This window comes from Parasteatoda tepidariorum, chromosome 2, assembly GCF_043381705.1.
Source record: "Parasteatoda tepidariorum isolate YZ-2023 chromosome 2, CAS_Ptep_4.0, whole genome shotgun sequence".
In the NCBI taxonomy this organism is placed as follows: domain Eukaryota; kingdom Metazoa; phylum Arthropoda; class Arachnida; order Araneae; family Theridiidae; genus Parasteatoda; species Parasteatoda tepidariorum.
This window is the reverse complement of record NC_092205.1, coordinates 63697864-63719815: the sequence shown is the minus strand read 5'-3', so window position 1 is coordinate 63719815 and position 21952 is coordinate 63697864. Positions and strand designations below refer to the sequence as shown.

Here is a 21952-nt window from a genome sequence, read left to right as displayed (position 1 = left end):
AAATATACTATCAATTTTTCTCATGTTTCGAAAGATACTCCCGAGTAGAGTAAATAAATACTTGTCAATTTATTTGTGAAAATAAAATACCAATTTTTTACATGTTTCGAAAAATACCTCCTAGTGGAGTAAAGAATAATTCTCAACTTATTTGTGAAAATAAAATATCAATTTCTTTACATGTTTAAAAAGATACTCCGAACTGGATTAAATAAGCAATTATCAATGTATTTGTGAAAATAAAATATCAATTTTTAAATGCATATTTTACTTTATTCATTTTCCGTCCACACAGAGTACGGATTTGAGGAAAGAGGCCTCCAAAGGTAAAGACATGAAAATGAGTCACAAATCAATTCTAAAGTTAAAAGATTATGAGAATGCCTGAGGGTAGAGGTGTATTTAGGCAAGGCCTTTATGGGGAGTAGTCAGAAAGCCATCTTATAAAAACTGCATTCACATGAAAATTTTAAAATTAAAAACTTTTTTTGTGTGTGTCTTTCATAAAATTTTCAAAAGTCGATAAAAATTCATTTGGTAATGTTGTATCGTAAAGATCAGGCTAATTTAGCGTTTAAAAAGGATGGAAACGTATTGAACTCATTAATTAATCTTAGGCCAAACTGTTTGGAGAAATAATTGTAAAAAAAAAATGTCATTTTGGAGCTCAAGAGTTAATAGATTATGCTACTTAAATGATTTAGCGCAAAAGTACTAAAAGTTTGTTCTACTATATACCTTCATTAATTCCATGTTTAAAATTGCGATGCCCCCTCAATTTTTAATGTATTCATTAAAAATTCTGGACTAAGAAAAAAGATAATGATTTTTAAACTTTTCTTTTTCTCATGAAAATTACTTAATTGATAACCATAGTTTTGTTCTGTTATGAAAACATCTTTTTAATTTTATTTTTCAAACATTAAAAATTTTTTAAAAGAAGTAAATAATTTGTTCAAAGTTTTTTCTTAACTTAGGTGTTATAATATTACCTAATTGATTACCAAAACTATAATCCAACGCAATCTGAATGTTGAAGGAACCTCCCGCACAGCGGTTCCCAAAAGACGTTCAGCGGAACTTTAGGGTTCCGTGGAAATGTTAGAAGGTTCCGTGAGCTACTACTTTATTTTTGGCAAGTAATGGTTTTTGTAACCTGTAATAAGTTCGTTTTAAAACATAATCGATTACTTATTTAATAATTTGGTTGTTATTATGAAATCATTCAAGTAAAATGCCATTAAAAAAATAAAGCAAATTTTAAAATGAATATTTAGGGTTATTTTCTCAAAAATTTTCCAAATTACATTTTTTTCTAATAAAAAAAAATTACTAAAAGGATACATATTAACAAATAATTGTATCACTTTGTCTCATAGAATTTTAAAATTGAAAATAAAATAGCCAACTTCAAGAATTACTTATTACTTTTCCAATAACCATTTTCGCATTTTATAAGTTTTTTAAAAAAAAAAAAAAAACATTATTCAGTTGTTTTATTCAATTTGATATCATGTATTCGCCAAAAAACAATAAACTAAAAGTTGTTGTAGATTTGCGAATTCAACTGCCTAGCATAATACTTAATTTTAAGATTGTTATTGATGAAACAATGAAAAAAAAATTCATTCTTCCCATTTTATTTCTCTAAATTAATTTAAGAGTTTAATTTTTTTTTGTTAGCATATTTACACCTGACTTCTGATTTTACTTTCGTTAATTGACAAGCTTCCGCCAAAAGAAGTTCGATTGCTTAGGGTTTCGGATCTGAAAGAAATTGGGAACCGCTGCTGTAACATATGAGAAAGGTTAGCAAGTTTTGTCATATGACTCTTGAATTCATTTAAGTTAAAATCCATTTTTAATAACAAAACTTTTATATCCGAATTTAGCTTTTTATAAATTGGCATAACAGCAATCGTAAATCCCGAAAATAAACAGATACACTTTTATTACGAAAATAGTTTATAAAATAATACTTTTTCACGAACACATATTATGATCATAAAATATTGATGCAAAATTTTTTTCGGTGCCTTTTATATTATAAAGCTAGCTTTAGCTTAAGATTAAACTCAACGGAAATCTTAGAAACCAAATTTATCCGAGGCATTCCGAAAACTAATTTAATAAAATAAAACATTATACGTCGCAAGTTCTGGCTTAGAGTTACTAACATATAAATTTTCTAGAAACAGTTACATAAACAACTCTATTTAATATTGTTTTTTATCTTTTCTGGTAAAAATAAATAAAATAATAACATAAAAAGATACCGTATTAGTTAGATCTATGTATACAGCAATTAAAAAAACATTTTTTAAATTCCAACGAAGTTTAACTTGCAATCTCAATCGCAAAATGAATATTTTTAAAAGTAACTTGAATTGCGAATTAATGTTTTCAAAAGAACGATATGCATGGTTCATTATTTTTGGAGATAAATTGAATGAACCCAAGAATTTAAACAACGCTAAATTTAACAACCTAATTCATGTGGTCAAAAACTTTTTTAAACTATAATTAATCCTTTCTTCAAAGTCCATCGAGTCTAATAATTCTAGGAAATAAATTAAATATTCATTCCAGAAATGGTATGAAATATTTCAGCTTATTTACATAAAATGTATATACAAATTAACTTACAATATATATTTACTTAATAATTATGTGATAGCCAACTACTATATCGAATTATAATTAGTAGCGATTATATCGACCATAGAGATCATTAATTTTAAGAAATAAGTAAATTGAACAACGACTATAGAAATAATGATGAAATACTTTTAAATAAAAACAATTAACATACAAATTATATTGATTTAAAAGTGGCTGAATTTACATAGTCGGAAACTATTACATTAAATTATTTTAAGTCATGAGTTTTTGTAATTCTAGGAAATACATAAGACTGACAATAGAAATATTAATGAAATATTCAAACTAAAAATAATTAACGTGCAAAAATGTTATTGCTTAAAATAATATTAAAATCTCTCATATAATGTTAAACACTAGTTTATTCTTCAAAAGTTTCATGTTACAGTTTATTTAGTTATAATTCTAATTATTAAATACAGTATTAACTTATATACCCAAATCAACAAAATAAAATCGATCAATAGAAAAAAGTCATCAATACAGCTTACCTTTTAAGAAGAATATTTACCACAACATTTTTCCAAAATTGTTCATTACACTTAAAATTAAAATTTGTTTATAACAAGTGCCAATTAATATAGTTGAACTATCGGAGATTAAGAACGGAACAATCAGGAATAAAGAGTGTAAATTCAACAACAAGCAGTTCTGATCGAAAACCGGCATCCTCTCTTTCTACAGAAGAGAAGATATGTCAGTGACGTCACGTTGGCATGACAACAGTTCTTTGTTGCTCTGACACCCTCAAACCTTTCTGTGGCATGAAATGAATTCTTGGATTCGACTGCTAAGGAAGGGAGAAAAAAATACAAGATAAATTATTTTCGAGTCTTCTCTCACGAAAAAAATAGTTCAGGCATGGCTGAATGATTTTAAAAACAAGCAATTTTAAAAATAAAGTCCTTTAATGACCCAAGACCATGACCACTAAGAGTAAATTCGAGCCCCGGGGTTTGTGGACAGCAATATAACTAATTTTCTCCCTAATTTTTTTTTTCTCAAAAATGTACCGAAAATTCTTTTTCTTAGACTTCAGTTTCTGCGTTCACTTAGTTATGCGCATAGTTTTTAAATGCTGAAATCTTGTTATCAAAGCTTGATTTTTAATTATTAATTTAGTTTTTCTATGTATATAATAAGTGTTATTTTCTGACTCTTCGATAAAATTCATCTTTTATTTATTTTCAAAAATAAATGTAGCGTCGTAAAAAAATAAAATTAAACGGCATAAAAAAAACTTTTTCTTTAAAAAAATCATTGTTTCCATATAGACAATTGTTTTTTTATGTATATAGTGTGATTATATAGTGGAAATGGGGATTTTTTTTTATTACCGTCGTTGAACAACCAACCCAATTTTTGGGTTTACGACTACTAATGTTCAACTTCGTAGCCTTGTAATTTTGAACCCAATCCAGAACTCCTGGATCTAGTATTGGAAGAAATTTGCCTTCGCGGAGGACGTTTTGATGGAACTAACTCACATTTGCGTTACATGGAGAGGAAGACCACGCGAACCTCCCACGGTTAGCCTGACGGCAAGGGGACTCTAACCCATCATCCGTCTTCCACTGAGGATATTTCACGTCAGCACTGTGGTCGATGCACTTGATCCAGGAGTTCGCTTGTCTTTTGGATTGGGTTCAAAATTACAAGGCAGCGGAGTTGAACATTAGTAGTCGTAAACCCAAAAATTGGGTCGGCTGTTCAAAGACGGTTATAAAAATAAAATAGTCTGGACGGTAGGGCGCTGAGTTCGTGGGTTCGATCCCCGCCGGCCGAAGACTCCCCGTGTAGTAAATGGTGACTGATGCACGTTAAATCTGTCGAGTCGCAAAGTCCTCCATGTTCTCATAACAAATCAAAACCTCTGGGGGTACTGATCCAGGAGTTTCCTTGTCTTCTGGATTGGGTTCAAAATTACAAGGCTACGGAGTTGAACATTAGTAGTCGCAAACCTAAAAATTGGGTCGGCTGTTCAACAACGGTTATAAAATATACAGAACATAATAATAAAATGCTAGTGCGGTTTGCTAAGTAAGAATAAAATCACGATTCTTAAGTAGAGTGCTGCAAACTTAAACGTTTTCTGTTTTTCTTTTCTAACTTCTTTTTCAAATCGTTGGAAACTTTTTGGATACTACGTGTATCTCCTATTTTTTATTCATTCCTTTTATCTATTTATATATTTATTATTTATTTATATTTATTTATATATTTATTATTTATTTATTTATTATATGTTGACGAAATTATTTGGAAATCTCTGATTTACAAAAACACATTCCAATTCATTATTTAACGAATTGTCACGAATTACAACATCATATAACCCATATACCGACTCCTGTACAAAACAAACATATTTTAAAAACCCATTCGATACAGAAATATCGTAGAAAATTCTATAGAGTGTCATTATAAGAGAAAATTTCACCAAAACATACATTTTGTCTAGATTTTTTTATGGATTTGACATATATAGTATTTTTAGGAAAGAATTATTTTATGTGGATAGCGTGACCTTATCGTTTCGTGATGTAGAATCCTAGGACATTTGAGTTTTTCAATGCCAAATAAAATATTATGGATTGAAAAACACGAAACACAGCTTGTCTGTTTTATAATAGTTTATTCAACTAGTTAAAAGAAAATTAACTTTTAAGAACGACAAAAAATATGTATTGAAGAACAATATCTACAGCTTAGTGCTTAATTAGTTCAATAATCTGGCCGAAATGCAAAAACTTTTCTCTTTACATTGAAGATCATTGAGGAGACAGCAAATGTTTGGGTTTTTAACGTTTGTAAACGTTTTTCGTTTAAAGTCTGAGATAATATTCTCCTTTTTAGTTTAATTGAAAAAAAGTAATATTAAAAATTTTTTTCTTCTTTTTAGTTTTGTGTCTAATTTTTCGTCGAAAAATGCTAGAAATTTTGATTATCACTAAAATTGTGACATACTTTGTTTGTACTATTTAAAAAATAAGATGAAACTTTTATTGATCATCAAATAGATATCATTTGAAATTCGAGTATTATGATTCGGCGGAAAGTAGGCAAACTTTCGACTCACGATAAATTCCATTAGTCGATAATATGGCTGGAAAAAATCTTCGATCGATCAGAAAACGATTGTTTTTTATTTTCGTTTTTCTTGTTATGCAACATAGAGCTCCAGCTGAAATTCAATCACACTAGCTAAGCGAAAAGTAGTAATATTATAATTTTTCTGTTTGGGGATAACATGAAATACTATAGCGACTAACTCGGTTTGTAATGATCAGGAAACTATTGAGACTTGAATTTTCTCCACACATAGAGTTCTAGCGAAAATAAAAAATAATAAAAAGAAATAAAATTTAGTTAAAAAGTGGCAGAAATTTTTATTGACGATGAAACAAAATGAAACACTCATTCTGCTTATCAAAAAATGACTGAAGCTTGCAATTTGCGAAATATTAGCATAAATTTAAGTGCCCCATCTAGTTGAGAAGTGACCAAAGTAATAGGATTGCAATATTTAATTTACGATGCAAGAGATATAACATATCTTAACTTTTTAAACGTTACGAATTCGAAATAAAATTTGCTAGTACCCTTTAGGAAACAATTATAACTTTTATTGACATCAAAAACAGAGTTGAAATTAAAGTCTTGAAATCTGAGCATTTTCTTCGATTGACGAGAATTTTCTTTATCGAAAATATGGCAAAAAAGAAAAAAAATTCTTGTACTTATTTTTTTTTAGAGCTGAGGAAACTTTGAAAATTTAATTTTCATACTGCAAAAAATTTTAGTTGGAGCTAACTAGTTAGTCGGGAAGTAGTCAAAATTTTGATCGCTATATCATTTGTCACAGACTAGAGCTTTGGCTCATTTGTAGAGTCCGGAGACTAAATCCGAATCCGCCCCAGATCGATTAGATTATTATGCGCCTGAGTACGAGATTTAATATGTTAGATAAAGGCAACATTTACGAAGGTAGAACCAAAATTTGAAAAAAGAACCAAAGAGAAACCAAAGGAAGAAGACCAAATAAAAAATATTGAGATTTTTTTATTTACGGATCCAATAGAAATAATAAAAATCTTAATTTTTTATTCTTTATAACTTTTACAATTTTACTGAACCAATTTTTTTGTATTCTCGTTTTGTTAGAAAATTTTAATAAATCGAAAGAAGCCCAAAGCAAGCCCAAAGAAATTTTCCAGCTATTCTGATCCAAGAGTTCTCCCTGCTAATGAACCCGAACTAGAAGCCTAACCCCGAAGATTCTGTGCTGTTCCAGCTATTGAACTAAAATCGAAGACTTTTTCCAGCTATTCTGGCTGAGGCCGAAGAGTTCTCCCAGCTATTGAGCTCGAGTTAAACGTATTCTTCCAGCTTACAGAAGAACTCTTTCTGCCTATGAGCACATAAAATTATTCCAGCTTGTGAACCCGAAGAGTTCTTCCAGCTACAGAAACCAAGGACTTCTTCCAGTGAACCAGTCAGATTAATGCCTTCAGCTAATAAACTCGAGTCTGTCTTGTCTATAGCACACACACGAAAGCGAGTTAATAAAAAAAGCAGTAAAAGTAATTAAACAAATATTGTTTTATTCTACTAATGAACTTTAACATTTTCTTCGTCTCGAAGGTTATTATATGTCATTTCTAAAACAAAAGTAAAACACGTGTAAGTTTTTGAAGAATAAAGATTTCTGAAAACCACAACTATTGACTTTTTTACTTATTAATTCTTAATGGTTATCATAGTTCACTTCATTAACCACAAAGTCTCAGTAAATTGCTAAGGGAAAGGTATTTGTTGCAACACAGTATTTCAAAACTTTTTCTTAATTATATGCAAACATTTATTTAAATTCCTTTGGAGTATTTCTAAAAAAGCTAGGCTATTCTTTTCCTTCGTATAAGAGATTGACATGAAGATAAGGAAAATTAATATGTCAACAAAATTTACAAAAACTCTACAGCAAATCATTCCTCAATTGTTCTCTTCGATGTTAATATTCATCTTACAAAAATAGAGAATGCAAGGTAATACTTAAACCTCAAAAATCCCTAAGATATTGTACAGAAAATTCACAAGTACCCGAGGTTAACATTGATGTGCAAAAATTGGAATTAAAAGCCTGGTTTATTAAAAATAATGGCCTTAAAAAGATTTTTCCAAGAAACTTTATGTTTTATTAAGTATTTTTGTTTATATTTGCAGTAGAACGATCATTGCTGATCGTGATTTTTTACTTCATTAATTTTTGGATTTTTTTGAAATTTAAATATGACGAAAATATTTATAGAGCAACAATGTTCATTAATTTAAATTTATGGAAAAATAATTTCAGAATATTTGAGTTTATACTTTCCACAAAATCAGTGTTGAAATACCATGGGAGTAATAAAATATATTCGAACCTAAAATATATAATACAGACAAAACAATATTCAAATTATAATATTCTAAAGTAACNAATGGTAACAGTTCTCTGTGACTGTGAGAGTGTAATGAATTCACGCCCCCTGACTTATGTGTCCGATGATGCGGAGGAGCTATCACCAATAACACCTATGATGTTCCTACAAGAAATAAGACAGGTGGGTGTTGCAGATTTCGATATTTTAGATCAAGAAAAATTCAAAAAACGACTTGCATACAGAAATGAAATCTGTCAAAATCTTCGAAAGAGATTCAGAACGGAATATCTTGGTCAACTTCGAGAAACTTCTTCAAAGACCAAAACTTCAGAAGCTCTGCAAGTTGGGGACATTGTGATAATTTGGAATGACAATGTAAGCAGAATTCAGTGGCCTCTCGGGCGTATTTTAAAGATTTTGCCAAGTAAAGATGGACATGCCCGAACTGCTAAGTTGCAAACCAAATCCGGAATCATAATCCGTCCTTTGAAAAAACTTTGTCCTCTTGAAGTCAACAAAACAACTGAAGAAAAATTGACTGAACAACTAAAGAAGCAAGCTCCACCTCAGTGTGTGCCTCTGCAAACTCGTGCTGGAAGACAAGTGCGTGTTCCTGATCGATTTCAACCCTGATGCTGTGACTTTTTTTTTTGAGTTCAGTTAGTCACTCTACTGAACTCAAGGAGGGGAGTGTTGAGAATGCCTCGATCCCCCCTAGCGGACAAATACAGAAACATTCAATTACGAACTTTTTCTCCACGAGCGTGGTATAGCTTAGAATTTGTCATGCAACGTACAACTCTTTTCATCTGTATATAGCTTTCCCTTTTTTATCATGCTTAATTATTAAATTTAATTCTTAAACGTTTTGTGCGAAGTATTTTTCAGCCTAAGTGTATTAGTTATCTACAGCCCAAGACCTTTGGAAGAGAATACTAGGTGAAGGCAGAACAAGAAGCCGAAACAAGGTAAGATTCCTTGTTGATATAAATTGAATCTTTAGAAGTCTTTGTTTAGTATTCGTTATAGGAGTAATAAAATATATTCGAACCTAAAATATATAATACAGACAAAACAATATTCAAATTATAATATTCTAACATGACCCGAAAAAAAAAATTTGCTTCTTCCTAGTGACAGCATTGTCTATATTGCATTAAAAAAACGAAAATTTAAATAAATTATAAAATTAAGATCTATAACACAGTCCTGAACGAAGCGAAATTTGGGTAAATTCTCCAAACTGCAATGCTTGCAGAATTACAATCCTTTTCTTTCATTTAAAAAATAACTACCAATAAAATATAAATGATTGAAATATGTGCAATCCAAGAAACAAATACAGATTCATTACGGCTTGCTATGTTCATTCATAAACTTGCATACTAGATATTCGAGTTTCAAAACTTTTAAAAGTGAAATATCGATATTTATTTTAAGATTTTAACTATTGTATGTATTACTTTTTCAGTTCATTACAAGGATATTAAAGTGCGGCTTTCAGGAGAACTCCTCCAGACCTTAGTCTCGCGTCGTGGCGGGTACCATGGTTACGAGAAACAGTCACTTCGAATAGGACAGCATGAGTAAACCAATCGACTCCTTCATTCTTCCACTGCACCCAAATTAGAAATGTGCTCTCGCTTGTTATCATAGCAGCAGACATCCCCAGACTTTTAGTCTGGAGGAGATCTCCTCAAAGCCGCGCTATAGGCTGGTATGTCTTAATATCTGGTGAAAGCTTGCATCGCGAAAGCTGTTCCGGGTTTCGGCGAGCAAGGCTGATTGACCCCTAGTAATATTTAAGAGTAATAATAAATATTATATTTGCAAATGGTAATTTTTACAACAAATTGATTACGAGACGTGGTGACTCGCCGTACGCTCGTCTCCCAATGAAGTCCCTGGTAGATACAAATTCTGCTCGTAGCCCCCCCCCCCGAACATAGTGCTGGCATAAAATATTCTCATTTACAGACGGATCATGGGTTAGAATCCACTTGGCGTCGGGCTAACCATGAAAGGTTCTCATCATGTAACTCAAAGGTGGAATGGTTCAATCAAAAAGTACTCCACGAAGGCTAGTTTGTCCCAATGCTTGATCCAAGAATTCTCTTGTCTTCTGAGTTTGGTTCAATATTACAAGGCTACGGAGTTGATCATTGGTAGTTTTAAGTTTAAAATTGGATTGGCTTTTGAACTCTAGTTATGATGAAAAAGCAAGATTAATTACATAAAATAGAAAAAAATCATTTAAATTTGTTTATAAACGTTATACTAACAAAGAGGAGAGATTAAAGCTGGTTAAAGAGCGGAGATAGTTCCATTTACGGCAGGGCTGCCCAACTGACGGCCTACGGGCCGCATGTAGCCCTCCAACACACATTGTGTGGCCCGCCAACTTCTTATTCAGGCTGATCGGTCTCTGTTTTCCCGTTAAAATGTAAACAAATTGTTTTATAATACTTCTGTTCCATTGTTTTATAATTAATAATTCAACTATTAATTGTTATTGTATTGTAAGAGGTTATTGTTCAACTTTTTCAAACTGTGGCCCACCAGGTGATCAGTGACCGGAATTCTGGCCCGTGGGATCTTTCCAGTTGGACAGCCCTGATTTATGGCATGCAAATATTTGTACGCCTTGGTTCCATTGATAATTTAGCCTGTTTTAAACTTTACGTTGTTTTTAAGTTTTTTTTCTTTTTATTTCTATAAAATCAACAAACATTGAAAGAAGACTTTTTTTTAATTGTTTTCATTTCATTTTCTTAAAAATGCTTGTTTATGCATCTGGTATTAGCATATATAGTTGATAAAAAGCCTTAGTTTCTTAGAGATTTTTCTGTGCATCTTATTAGAGATTTTGAAAAGCGTGATTTTCTTCCTTTTTGCTTTTTTTCTTCTTTTCCTCTTTTTCAAGATTTAAAACGCACAATTTACAATCAAGGAAAGACGAAATATTTCCGTTTTTATTTCGATCATTAAAAACCAATGCGGAAGTTTAAAGTTTAAATTGTTTTAACGATGGAAAAATAGGTAAAAACAAATTTTTTACAAAATAAAAATGAAATATATTTTCTATTCTCTGTTTTAAGCTCTGCTGTAGCTAATTACGATTGTTGTACAAAAATACTATTCATCTAACTAATCAATGTTTTTAAATTGACGCAATCGACAAAAAAACCCACAAGTTAAGCCTAAATTCTCAGAAGTCACGATTCTTCTTGTGATGTTTCAAAACTGTCATTGAAAATCATACACGCTAAGTTACTTCTGTCGAGAGCAATTTCTGAATAAAATTATTTATAATCATTGCCCAACAATGATGACTTTTTAATAATATGTTATTAAACATTTTTAAAAAATACATTTACGTTAAGTTATAATTTTCATTGTAGTTTAACGGTGATTCATAATTCCAAGAGTTTATTAAAATTTCAAACGTTAAAAAAACAACTATAATGAGATATAGGCTTATTGTGCAGTTATTTTCACGTTTTAAATATAATGGAAACAGACATAATAAATGTAAATATCAAAAATATAAATAAAAAAAATACTACATGAGAAGGATTTTTTTGCCAATATTAAATTGGAAATTTAAATTCCAAATAGTGATTTAATCCCCATAGAAATTTTTTTTTTTTTATTCCCAACAAACAAAGTTTAAAGTTGTTTTTGCACTGAAATCTCGACAAGCTCTATAACTCTCGACAAGCTCTAGCTTAATATACAAATGGATTGAGGATGAGCCTTTTTAAATGTAGTGAAATAAAATAAAAAATTACATAAAAAATTCGAACCTAGAACTTTTTTTTTGAAACAGCAAAAAGAAAAAAAAGTTAAAAAAATTTAAGTCTCATTGAAAAATTTAAAAAGATAAATTAATTAATTAAATAATTAAAATTAATATTAAGTGAGATTTATAAAAAAAGGTATTCCTGCAATTTTATATATTAAAATATTATTAATGTTGTACTTTTAATTTTCTCTAATTAATTTTCTCAAATATGCTGTCTGTGGATATTTATTGTATTTGGCAGTACTTTTCAATGCAAGTAAAATACGAGGATTGTTTGTACACTAATAGATGACGCGTTTGTACACCAATAGGTGACGCGTGCGTCGCAACGAATGCTTGTGTCTTGTCCAGACACTTCTTGGAAACAACTGTGCTCAGTTGCAACTGTGTAGGCAAACTGTACGGTCAGTTCTGTGTCTTTAAAATGTTCAAATTTGACAAATCGCCCGCCACACGAGATATGGTCAGTGAAGCGTTTTTAGTCGATATTTTACCTGTCTGCTGCATACATTCACTGGCATATTTGTGAAGTTACGATTTGCGAAGTAGTAAAATTCCTTGACATGCTGACAGGGAGTTTTGCTACTCTATGACAATGACTCTCTCTGCAGCTCAGATCCCAGCTTTATTGGAATTTTTTGGTCGGGAAGTTTTGGACCACCCCTTCCTACAGCCCAGATCTTGAGAGATTCTGCAGAGCTATTTTCATCTTTTCCGATATTTCGAACATCATTTTGGCAGCAATAACACCAACGATGATGAATACGTGAAAACGGGCTTCACCTCTTGGTTAACGGAACAGCTGGCAAGTTTGTATGAAGAGGGTATTCTAAATCTAGTCGTAAGGTATGATAAGTGTTTAAACAAACTTACAACTATGCTAAAAAAAAAAAAAGATAAACGTATGTAGAATTTGACAATAAAATTGCTTCTTGAAAATTTTCTTTCGTTTGGTTTTATTTTCAAACGCTCCTTACTTAAAAAGCCATCTTCGTACGATTTTGGCGATATAATATGCTAACATTGGCGATATAAAGGGCTCAGTACTTTAAATTTTGTATTAATATTTTATGTCAAAATGATACCAATACAATTAATCAGCAGTTTTAGAGAGTTATTTAAATAGTATACAATTGACTGTTTTTTATATTTTTAATAAATATCATTATCTTTGTGCAATTAACGTTAAAAGAACTTTGATACGGGCTGCCATATTAATAAGCTCTAAATAAGGTGGAGATCCAGAGCTCATTTCTTATTTGCCGAACAGTAGTCATTAATCTATTAATTAATAGGATGTATGTATTATAAATAGAATTGTATTATAAATAGAATATTAATTAATATAATGATAAGCCACGCGCTCAAATCGCTCAAGAGACCATTTTTCGTGATTTCCACGCTGGCAGATTCGTTGTATTGAATTGTTATTTTGGTGGTATCTGTTTGCGAAATAAAAACGATTTCAGAAGAAGTCAATAAAATAAAAAAAAGAGGAATGAATCTAAAAAGAAACCTGAAATGATTTAGAGTAACACCCACTAACGCATGTTCATTTTTTTCTTTTAAATGAAAACAAGTACCAGATGTTCAAATAATAGAAACAGAAAAATGAGAATACTTTTTCTTTAGATTTCTTTCCAAGAAAAGTATTAACTGTAAATATTATTGCCACTTTTTAAAACATTTTAGACGTATTTTCCTTTGATATCACATGCCTTAAACAGATGTGGTAACTGTTAGAGAAATAAAAGCACCGATTTCAGAAGAAATTAATAAAAGAAAGAAGAGGATTTGAATTTTAAAAAGAAAACTTAAATTATATAGAATAACACCTGCTAGAGCATATTCCATAACTTTTCTTACTGAAATAACCAGATGCTCAAATAATAGGCATGGAAAATGAAAATACTTTTTCATTAGATTTCTTTCCAACGTCTATGTATTGCCATTTCTTTGTTTCTTTTTTTTGCTTTTAGTGATGACTGGCGTGACAGTCAACATGATAATTAAAGGCTTCGAAGCGTTTTTTTAACAGTCATCAAATCAGGCATCAGCTAAGCATCTTTTTAAAATTAACATCATTAATTATCAAAATCTTACCAACTTTCTAAATGAAAAAAAGAATTGTGGATAAATGTATGGAATAGGTTGGTTGTCTATAAAATAAAAATGCTGACTACAAAGAGAATAATACAAGACAGAACTTCTAAATATATGTCTTTACATATAAAAGCAAAAGTCTGTCTGGATGTATGTTCGCTATGACTCGAGAGCGGGAGATACCGATTTGATTATTATTATCATTATTATTGTTATTATTATTTTTGTTGCAGTTTACACATTTTTAAAGGATGGTTTATGAACAATCACATCTGGCATTTTGTGGTTAAAAAGAATATCGAAAATGCAAAATTTCATTGATGAAAACATTTGGGTACTAGCAACACGTGAAAAAAATAATCGCTGCTACACGGAAATGAGACCTGCTGTGACTTCAGCGCCATCTGATGGCTTGTAAACAAGACGGCGTGTTAATTTCGAGATAAGTTTCTCCACAAAATTTCGAATGTTAATTAACGCAAAATTAATTAAATACAATGGCGTGCCGCACATCGAATTCATTAAAATATAATCCCTTCTGGTCTATGTCCTTTAATTAACTTAGAGTCCCGCAGTGGACTGATCTGATCATGAAGACACAGTTCCCAGTAGAACATAATGGTGATGTTAAACATAACACACATGGTAATGTTAATGGTAACGTAACACAGATGGTAATGTTAGACATAAATTCAAACGATATTTATTCATTCAAACGACATTTCAATTTCAAGGTTTTAAAGGCTTTTTTTTAGTAAAAGTTCTTAATAAAAAAATCTTTCGTCTTATCTTAAAAAAAGAAAAAGAAAACTGGTCTAAAGTCCATTTTAATTACTACTTACATGCCTCAAATAATTGTAATGACTTATTTTCACATTTTAGCGTAGATGCTCATTTTTTTGATTATGCTGTCTTTTTGTTCTTAACAGCGCTTTTTTTTTTTAAACTAATCTTATTTGAGTTATATTTTTCCCATTGCGGAAATCCGTGATATTTTAATAGTTAAAAACCTGGATCCGTGAGAAAATAGGAAGATATTAGCTGTAAAATTTGCAGAAAGTTATGAAAACAGAAAAAAGGAAAAATTACATTATTGGCTTTTAACATTACTTTCGGCATTTTCAGGCACCGACCATTTGTACTCGTGAGTTATTTTTTTAGTTCACCTATGATGGCACCAGTTCGTAAACAAAAAAATTTGCTTTATAGTTTCAAAACAATACCATGTTTGCACCGACCACAGTACTGATGTAGAATATTCTCAGTGGTAGACGGATTGTGGGTTAGAGTCCCCTTGCAGTCAGGCTAACCGAGGGATGTTTTGGTGGTTTTCCTCTCCATGTAACGCAAAGGCGGTTTAACTCCATGAAAAAAGACCTCCGCGAAGGCAATTTTTAAACGCAACTTCATTCAAAAATGACGAAAATAAAAAAGACAGATTTCAAAAAAAATGACGAAAACTGAAAAGACAAATACCTAAATAATTTGTTATTGGGAGACAACCACTTTTGAATATTCCGATTAAAAATTTCGTTATAGGAAGAAATATGATGAAACTATGTTTTTGAGAGGCTGTGTATATTTAATAATTCTTAAAGTATGTTGTGTACTATTACAGTCATTATTTCTAACAATACTCAGTGGCGTATCTAACGGGGGGCAAGGGGAGACATCTATCCCCGGGGGCATGGTAAAATTATTTTTTTTCTCTATTAAATAGCTCAATTTAATTTTCGAATTGAATTGCTGGTTTTATATTTCCTTCATATTTTTATTACATTTACCGAAAAATTAAATAGGATGTCTCCCTCTCTCTCTCTCTCTTTAAATATATATTGGTTGTCNAAATTGGTGACGTATATGATATATGATTGGCGAAACTACATTAGTAACATTCACTATTAAATTTTAAACCGAATCGAGAAAAAATTTAAAAGTTATCAAGTTACGTTGTTTTAACATTATGTAAAGCTATAAAATATTATTCAATAAAAAAGGAAAGGAAAAACATAGAATAGTGCTGTAGATTTAAGTTTAACTTTAACTGAAACTTAGGCCTTTTCCGAAAAGCCTTATGTCCTACATCACATTGCAAGGGAGCGCAAAAATCGAGTTAATTATCGGGCGCTGTTTACCTCAAACCCGGGTGCTGTGCCGTGTGCCTCTGATAACACTACAGCTACAAACTAAAAAGAACAGTTTTTCAGTATATGACAGGCCCGTAGCCAAGGGGGGGGGACCGTCGGGACAAATCCCCCCCCCCCGAAATTCTGGGATTCAAACTTTTTAGTCTTTCTTTGAGCCTCTCAGTAAAAAGAAAAACAAAAACTGTAGAATCAAACCTTTTCCCAGTACACCACCTTCGCTAGTACCTCATCTTCACCTGGCCTTGTGGCTCATCTTTCCTTCGGTTAGACTCGAATCCCCCGAAATCAATTGTTTTTCAGCATTTGGTATCGTCCAGTGAGTAGGCAAATGCTGACTCATTGACAATAGAGCTTCGCAATAGCAGTCTGGAACGTTTGTTTTTAGGATAGTGGTGATCTTTTTGACATACGAATATGAGCTCATCCATACTTAAGAGTATTTAATCAGGTATGTGGTTGATTTCTAGATATATTTTTGTGGGTATTTCAAAGTATTTTTTGAGCAGGAATGTTACCATTACATTGATTTGACAAGAGTTTTAAATGCGGCTCGTTTCGATAAAATGATTTTTGAAATTAGGCTCGCATCCATTAGCAATTTGTAGAAATCATATAGAAATAAAATTTCTTAATACTTCTAATTTCATTTTAAATAACATGCTCATAAGCCAATTTTGACATTTCTTGTATCTCTTGTTCCGTTGACTTATTAAAAAACATTTGTTCTTAAAGAGTTTCAACCTTGTCAAACCAATGTATTGGTATATTATAACTGTAACAAAAATAACAAATTCGTTTAATGAGATAATAAATGATATTCCACAAAAAATGAAATAGCAGAATTGCTAAGAAAAATATTTGTTTTGTTTTATTTATTTTCGATGCATTGTAAAAATAAAGTTAATGTGAATAGTTTTTAATTTAAAAAATTTAATTTTTATTACATTTTAAAGAAAAACCACTAACTGTCTCATAAATAAGTTATAAGGACAAATTCCTAGATTTTTGTGCATATGTCTTCTATTTTTATCCATTACAATGGCGATGACTATTATTACGAATAAAATATTTTAATGAATAAAAAGAGTTAAAAATTCTCCAATGTACACTTCATTAAGAGTTAGATATAATAGACGTAATATGTTTCCATGATGAGTCAACATTTTGTAGATTTCTTATGCAGAACTTTAAAAGAAGACATACAATGCAAATATGAATTCGAATAAACTTTTTTATAAATAACCAATTTTTTTGATTTAGGTAAAATTAAATTCATTAGTTTCATTTTTATAAAGTAACATTTTCAAAAAAATTTGTATTTTTTAAAAAAACGTGTTGCATTGCACTTGAAACAACTGAAATTTTAGTATTTCATTCAATCCATGCAAAATAAGGCCATAAGTCATATGACTTACTTTATTTCGCTATTTTCAAAATCGTATGAAATTTTTGTTACACTTCTTATTAGAATGCATCAAATTCTTGATAAAGCAATCGTGATATTAAAATTTAATGTCAACATTTAGCAAAATTTTTATTTATTTAATTTAAATATATCTCAAGGAAGACATTTCATGAAATAAAACTTTAAAATTTCACTTTTTGTAATTAATTTGCCTAAGAAAATTATGTACGAGAACAAAATAGTATGTTTTATGCTCAATTAGTTTATTACCTATGCCTAGTGAAATAAACATCTATCTTGTTTTACTATTTTTACACTTGGCATATAATTAGCTATTGAAAAAAATTTAACTGTTACGATAAGTATGATGTTTTTAACTTAATTTCATTGAACTGTAGTTGATGAGAAATAACTTCAAAATCTAAGACAACATGTAATGCTTGTAAAAAGTAAAAGTTTTTATTCTTTATCTGGCAGGCTAAGTCCATTTGGACGATATATACAAGTCCCTGGGTTCCTGACTCACCGTTTACCTTCGTTATGAAAAGAGCAAAACAAACATCGCTTTTAAGTTATTTACCTTCCAAACGAAATTGTGAAAATGAACAGTCCACCTCTAGTTCATTTACAGTTAGCAATTCACTCAATTGCGATACAATACGCAATGAAACTGCATCTGAAACGGTGTCAAATATTTTAGATCTTGGACTATACGTAAATGATGTCAGTGACATGAATCGAACACTAGTCTACAATTTGATTAAGAAGTCTAATGCTCCTGAAGCTAACTATATTTTCCCTACCTCTGAAGGAAAAAGAAAGTTACGTTTTCAACGTAAATGGCTGAATGAATACAAGTGGTTAACGTATTCTGAAAAGTTAGAAGCGGCTCTATGTAAATATTGCGTTTTGTTTGGTTCTTCTACCTGTGGCAAAGGGGGCCATCAAAAATTGTCTGCTCTAGCGAATTCTGGTTTTCGGCGGTGGAAAGACGCACACGAAATTTTTAGGTCCCATACTATAGCAGAATACCACAAGATGAGCACCGTTAAGGCGGAAAATTTTGTAAACATTTTCGAAGGAAAAACTGAAAGTATTGAACTGCAAATAAATTCATGTGCCAAAAATAAAGCAGAAGAAAATAGAGAGAGACTTGTCCCAATTGTCGAAACCTTAATATTTTGTGGGAGGCAGGAATTGGCTTTAAGAGGAACTAAAGACAGTGGACCCTTAAACTTAGATAGTGATGAGCCCATAATAAATGATGGAAATTTCCGGGCATAACTGAGATTGAGAGCTAAATCTGGGGATGAAACTTTGAAAAATCATATTAACCAATGTGGTGGTAATGCAATGTACATCAGTCCATCCATTCAAAATGAATTAATAGAGATTTGTGGTAGCATTATCCAAGAGACAATTGTTGATAGAATCAATAAAGCAAGCTGTTTTGCTATTCTTGCAGACGAAACTATGGACATAACTCAAACTGAGCAGTTGACATTTTGTGCAAGGTACATCGATGTGAGAGGTGATGTGCCAATTGTCAGAGAAGACTTTCTCCAATTTGTTCCAATTTTTGACTCATCTGGACGCGGAATAGCTAGTGTTATTTTAAAATCATTAAGAAATTTAGGAGTTAATGTTTCAAAAATTGTCGGATAAGGCTACGACGGAGCATCTGCAATGCGAGGGGACTTCAACGGTGTTCAAGCAGCCATCAAAGAATTACACCCAACAGCTATATATGTACATTGCTCCTCACACTCTTTGAATTTAGCAATTAGTCACTCTTGTAGAATTCAAGCTATTAGAAACTGTGTCGGCACAGTTAAAACAATAACAAAATTCATCGAATCGTCTGCCAAAAGAGCACAAATTTTAGAGGACATCATCAAAACGAACTTGCCGAACGAAAAATTCAAAAAAATAATATCTTTTTACGAAACAAGATGGATAGAAAACCATGATGCAATCATTAGATTTAAAGAACTTTATCCAGAAATAATTCAACTTCTCGAAGAAGTAAAGGCTTCTGGAAACTGCGATGCTTCTTCTAAAGCGGACAATTTTTATTTCTACTATCACTAAAAGTGAGTTTTACATTACTTTACTTGTTTGTAGAGATATTTTTTCTGTGACTCTCCCACTGAGCAAAGCACTCCAACAAATTCATCTAGATTTGAATGGAGCTTTAATACATGTAAAATCAATAAACAACACAGTTCTAAACAAAAGAAAAAATGCCGAGTATGAATTTCAAAAGCTATATTCGAAACTCCTTAATACTTTCACAAGTTTGGATCTAGATGTAAAACTTCCTACATTGGCATCCTATCAAAATAATCGTGGCAATATAAAAAATCAGAACACAGACCCAGAGCAGTACTTCCGTCAAAATATATACATCCCTTTTTTAGATTATTTCACTGCCCAACTGATTGAAAGATTTTCAAAACACGAAGATACTCTTCCATCTCTCAATAAAGTGTTACCTAAGTATTGTGTGAACGTTTGATATTAATTTATGCAATTTCCGAATCTACGCAGATTTCATTGACATCGAAAACCTCATGGGAGAAATGGAAGTATGGGCATCAAAGTGGAACATGCGTGAATCCCTTAGTAGACCAGATACGGCACTTTCAGCAATGGAAGAATGTGACAGTATCTTTTTCCCAAACATTTATTGCTTGTTATCAATATTAGCTACGTTTCCAATCACCACAGCAAATGCAGAAAGAACTTTTTCTACTCTTAAACGAGTAAAAACAGCAACAAGAAATGCTACTAAAGAAGAAAGGCTAACAGGGCTAACTTTATTAAGCATATTTCGGGATATTCTGGTTTGCCCTAAAAAAGTAATTGAAAAAGTTTCTTCAAATCCCCGTCGCATGTCTTTGTAAACTTTGTTTGCAAATTGATTAATATGTAATATTACATAATTATTATGTAATATTAATTGCAATTATTATGTAATATTAATTGAAAAATAATTATTATGTAATATTTTTTAATTACTAGTTTAACTTTTGCAAACAACAGAATAAACAATATTTGTTACAATGTTTTCCCCCTACTTTGCATGTCTGAAACCGTCCTTGCTTCTTACCATACCCCCCCCCCGAAAAAATATCCTGGCTACGGCCTTGGTATATGAGTCACAAACATTTTTTCAGTATTCAGTGCAGTATATGAGTTGGATATAGTGAACTGTCGTTTATATTGGATTTATTGCTGGGCTTGTGGATGGTTCACTATAGCGGGATCCGACTATATTAACAAAAATTTTTAGTAAAATTATCACTTACCCTCAATATCAACTGTATCACAGAAGCTGATTACACATCTAAATGAGTTAATTACTTTAAAATAATATGAAATGAATCAAACTTCATTTATATTTATCGAGAAATTCGTGTTAAAAATTGCCTCATCGCGTTTCATGAATTATTTTCTCAAAGGAAAAAAAAAATGAAAGTAGCATGTTATTTTTTTTCCAGAATTTCAATAAACCGCATTCAAATACAGAAACATCACTTATGCTCCAATCATGTCAATCCATGTCAAACTCATTAGAATTGACAGTTGCGGGCATATCTGATTCCGAATTCTGCTTAAACTCTTACGAAAAAGATGGTATCAAATAAACATTTATGAAAAGAACCTGTGATGTCACAATTGGCATTACATATATTTCCTACCTTTTAAAATATCTTTAATTACTTAAACTTATTTTATTAATCGAATTAAATTTCAATTAAATCAAAGAGTTAATCTTTTAAAGCGAACATAAAATGTTTTATTCTTTTCTTATCGATCAATGTAACGGCTAACTGTTTATTTCAATTCAAATGTAGACTCATTAATTCACTGCCGCGTCTAATCAAAAACAAAAATATGCTTATAACTCTTTATTATTAATTTATTTTCTCAAATACGTTTCAGTTACAGCATTTTTTCTCAACGGGGGTGTACAATACCGTACATCAATACCGTACCACGTACTTGAAGTTTGGATTTGTTCAATCGCTGTTGAACTCTCAACTGCCCATGTGTTTACTTTCTGACAAAGTTTTACCTAATGAGACAATGAAATCTTCCCGTTAGTAGGAGCATTTGCAAAAAACTTATTGTGACAAACAAAATAAAGTTTTGCCATTTTTCACGAACATCAAGGACAAGTTTCTGAAGGCACCTTCAGTCTCAGGGTTACTAGCAACCTCATCGCAAAAATGGTTTGATATCTTTTTATAATATATCAAAATTTATTGCTAAACCTGGGAAAGCTCATACCATCGAGTTGATACTAACGGTTGTCAAGGAAGTTTTAGAAACTGTTTTGCAGCATCCAATGTAATCAAATATTCCATTAAGCAACGATACAGTGCGGCGACGAAATGATGAG

At 31.1% G+C, this 21952-nt stretch overlaps 2 protein-coding genes and 1 long non-coding RNA gene across 5 annotated transcripts in view; 2 read left to right on the top strand and 1 right to left on the bottom strand.

The window, feature by feature from the left end:
* LOC107455374 (monocarboxylate transporter 13) overlaps positions 1–20916 on the bottom strand; it is a 50980-nt gene extending 30064 nt beyond the window's left edge. For 2 of the 3 annotated variants that reach the window (XM_043045384.2, XM_043045370.2), the window contains exon 1: positions 3153–3363. The gene's annotated coding sequence lies outside the window, so the exon portion shown is untranslated. Of the gene's footprint in view, positions 1–3152; positions 3364–20855 lie in introns of those variants that run through there. The other variant, XM_071177672.1, reaches the window with a different exon arrangement.
* Positions 8142–8717, top strand: LOC122269971 (uncharacterized). The gene has a single exon (XM_043045522.1). The coding sequence runs from the start codon at positions 8142–8144 to the stop codon at positions 8715–8717; it is 576 nt and encodes a 191-aa protein (XP_042901456.1).
* LOC122269951 (uncharacterized) lies at positions 16470–20049 on the top strand. Its single transcript, XR_011636166.1, has 2 exons — positions 16470–16587; positions 18022–20049. It is a non-coding gene; the product is annotated as an uncharacterized lncRNA (long non-coding RNA).
* Positions 20917–21952: the final 1036 nt, after the last annotated feature.

Excerpts from the sequence above, each read along its gene's own strand:
- LOC122269971 (XM_043045522.1), top strand. The coding sequence starts at position 8,142 with ATGGTAACAGTTCTCTGTGACTGTGAGAGTGTAATGAATTCACGCCCC.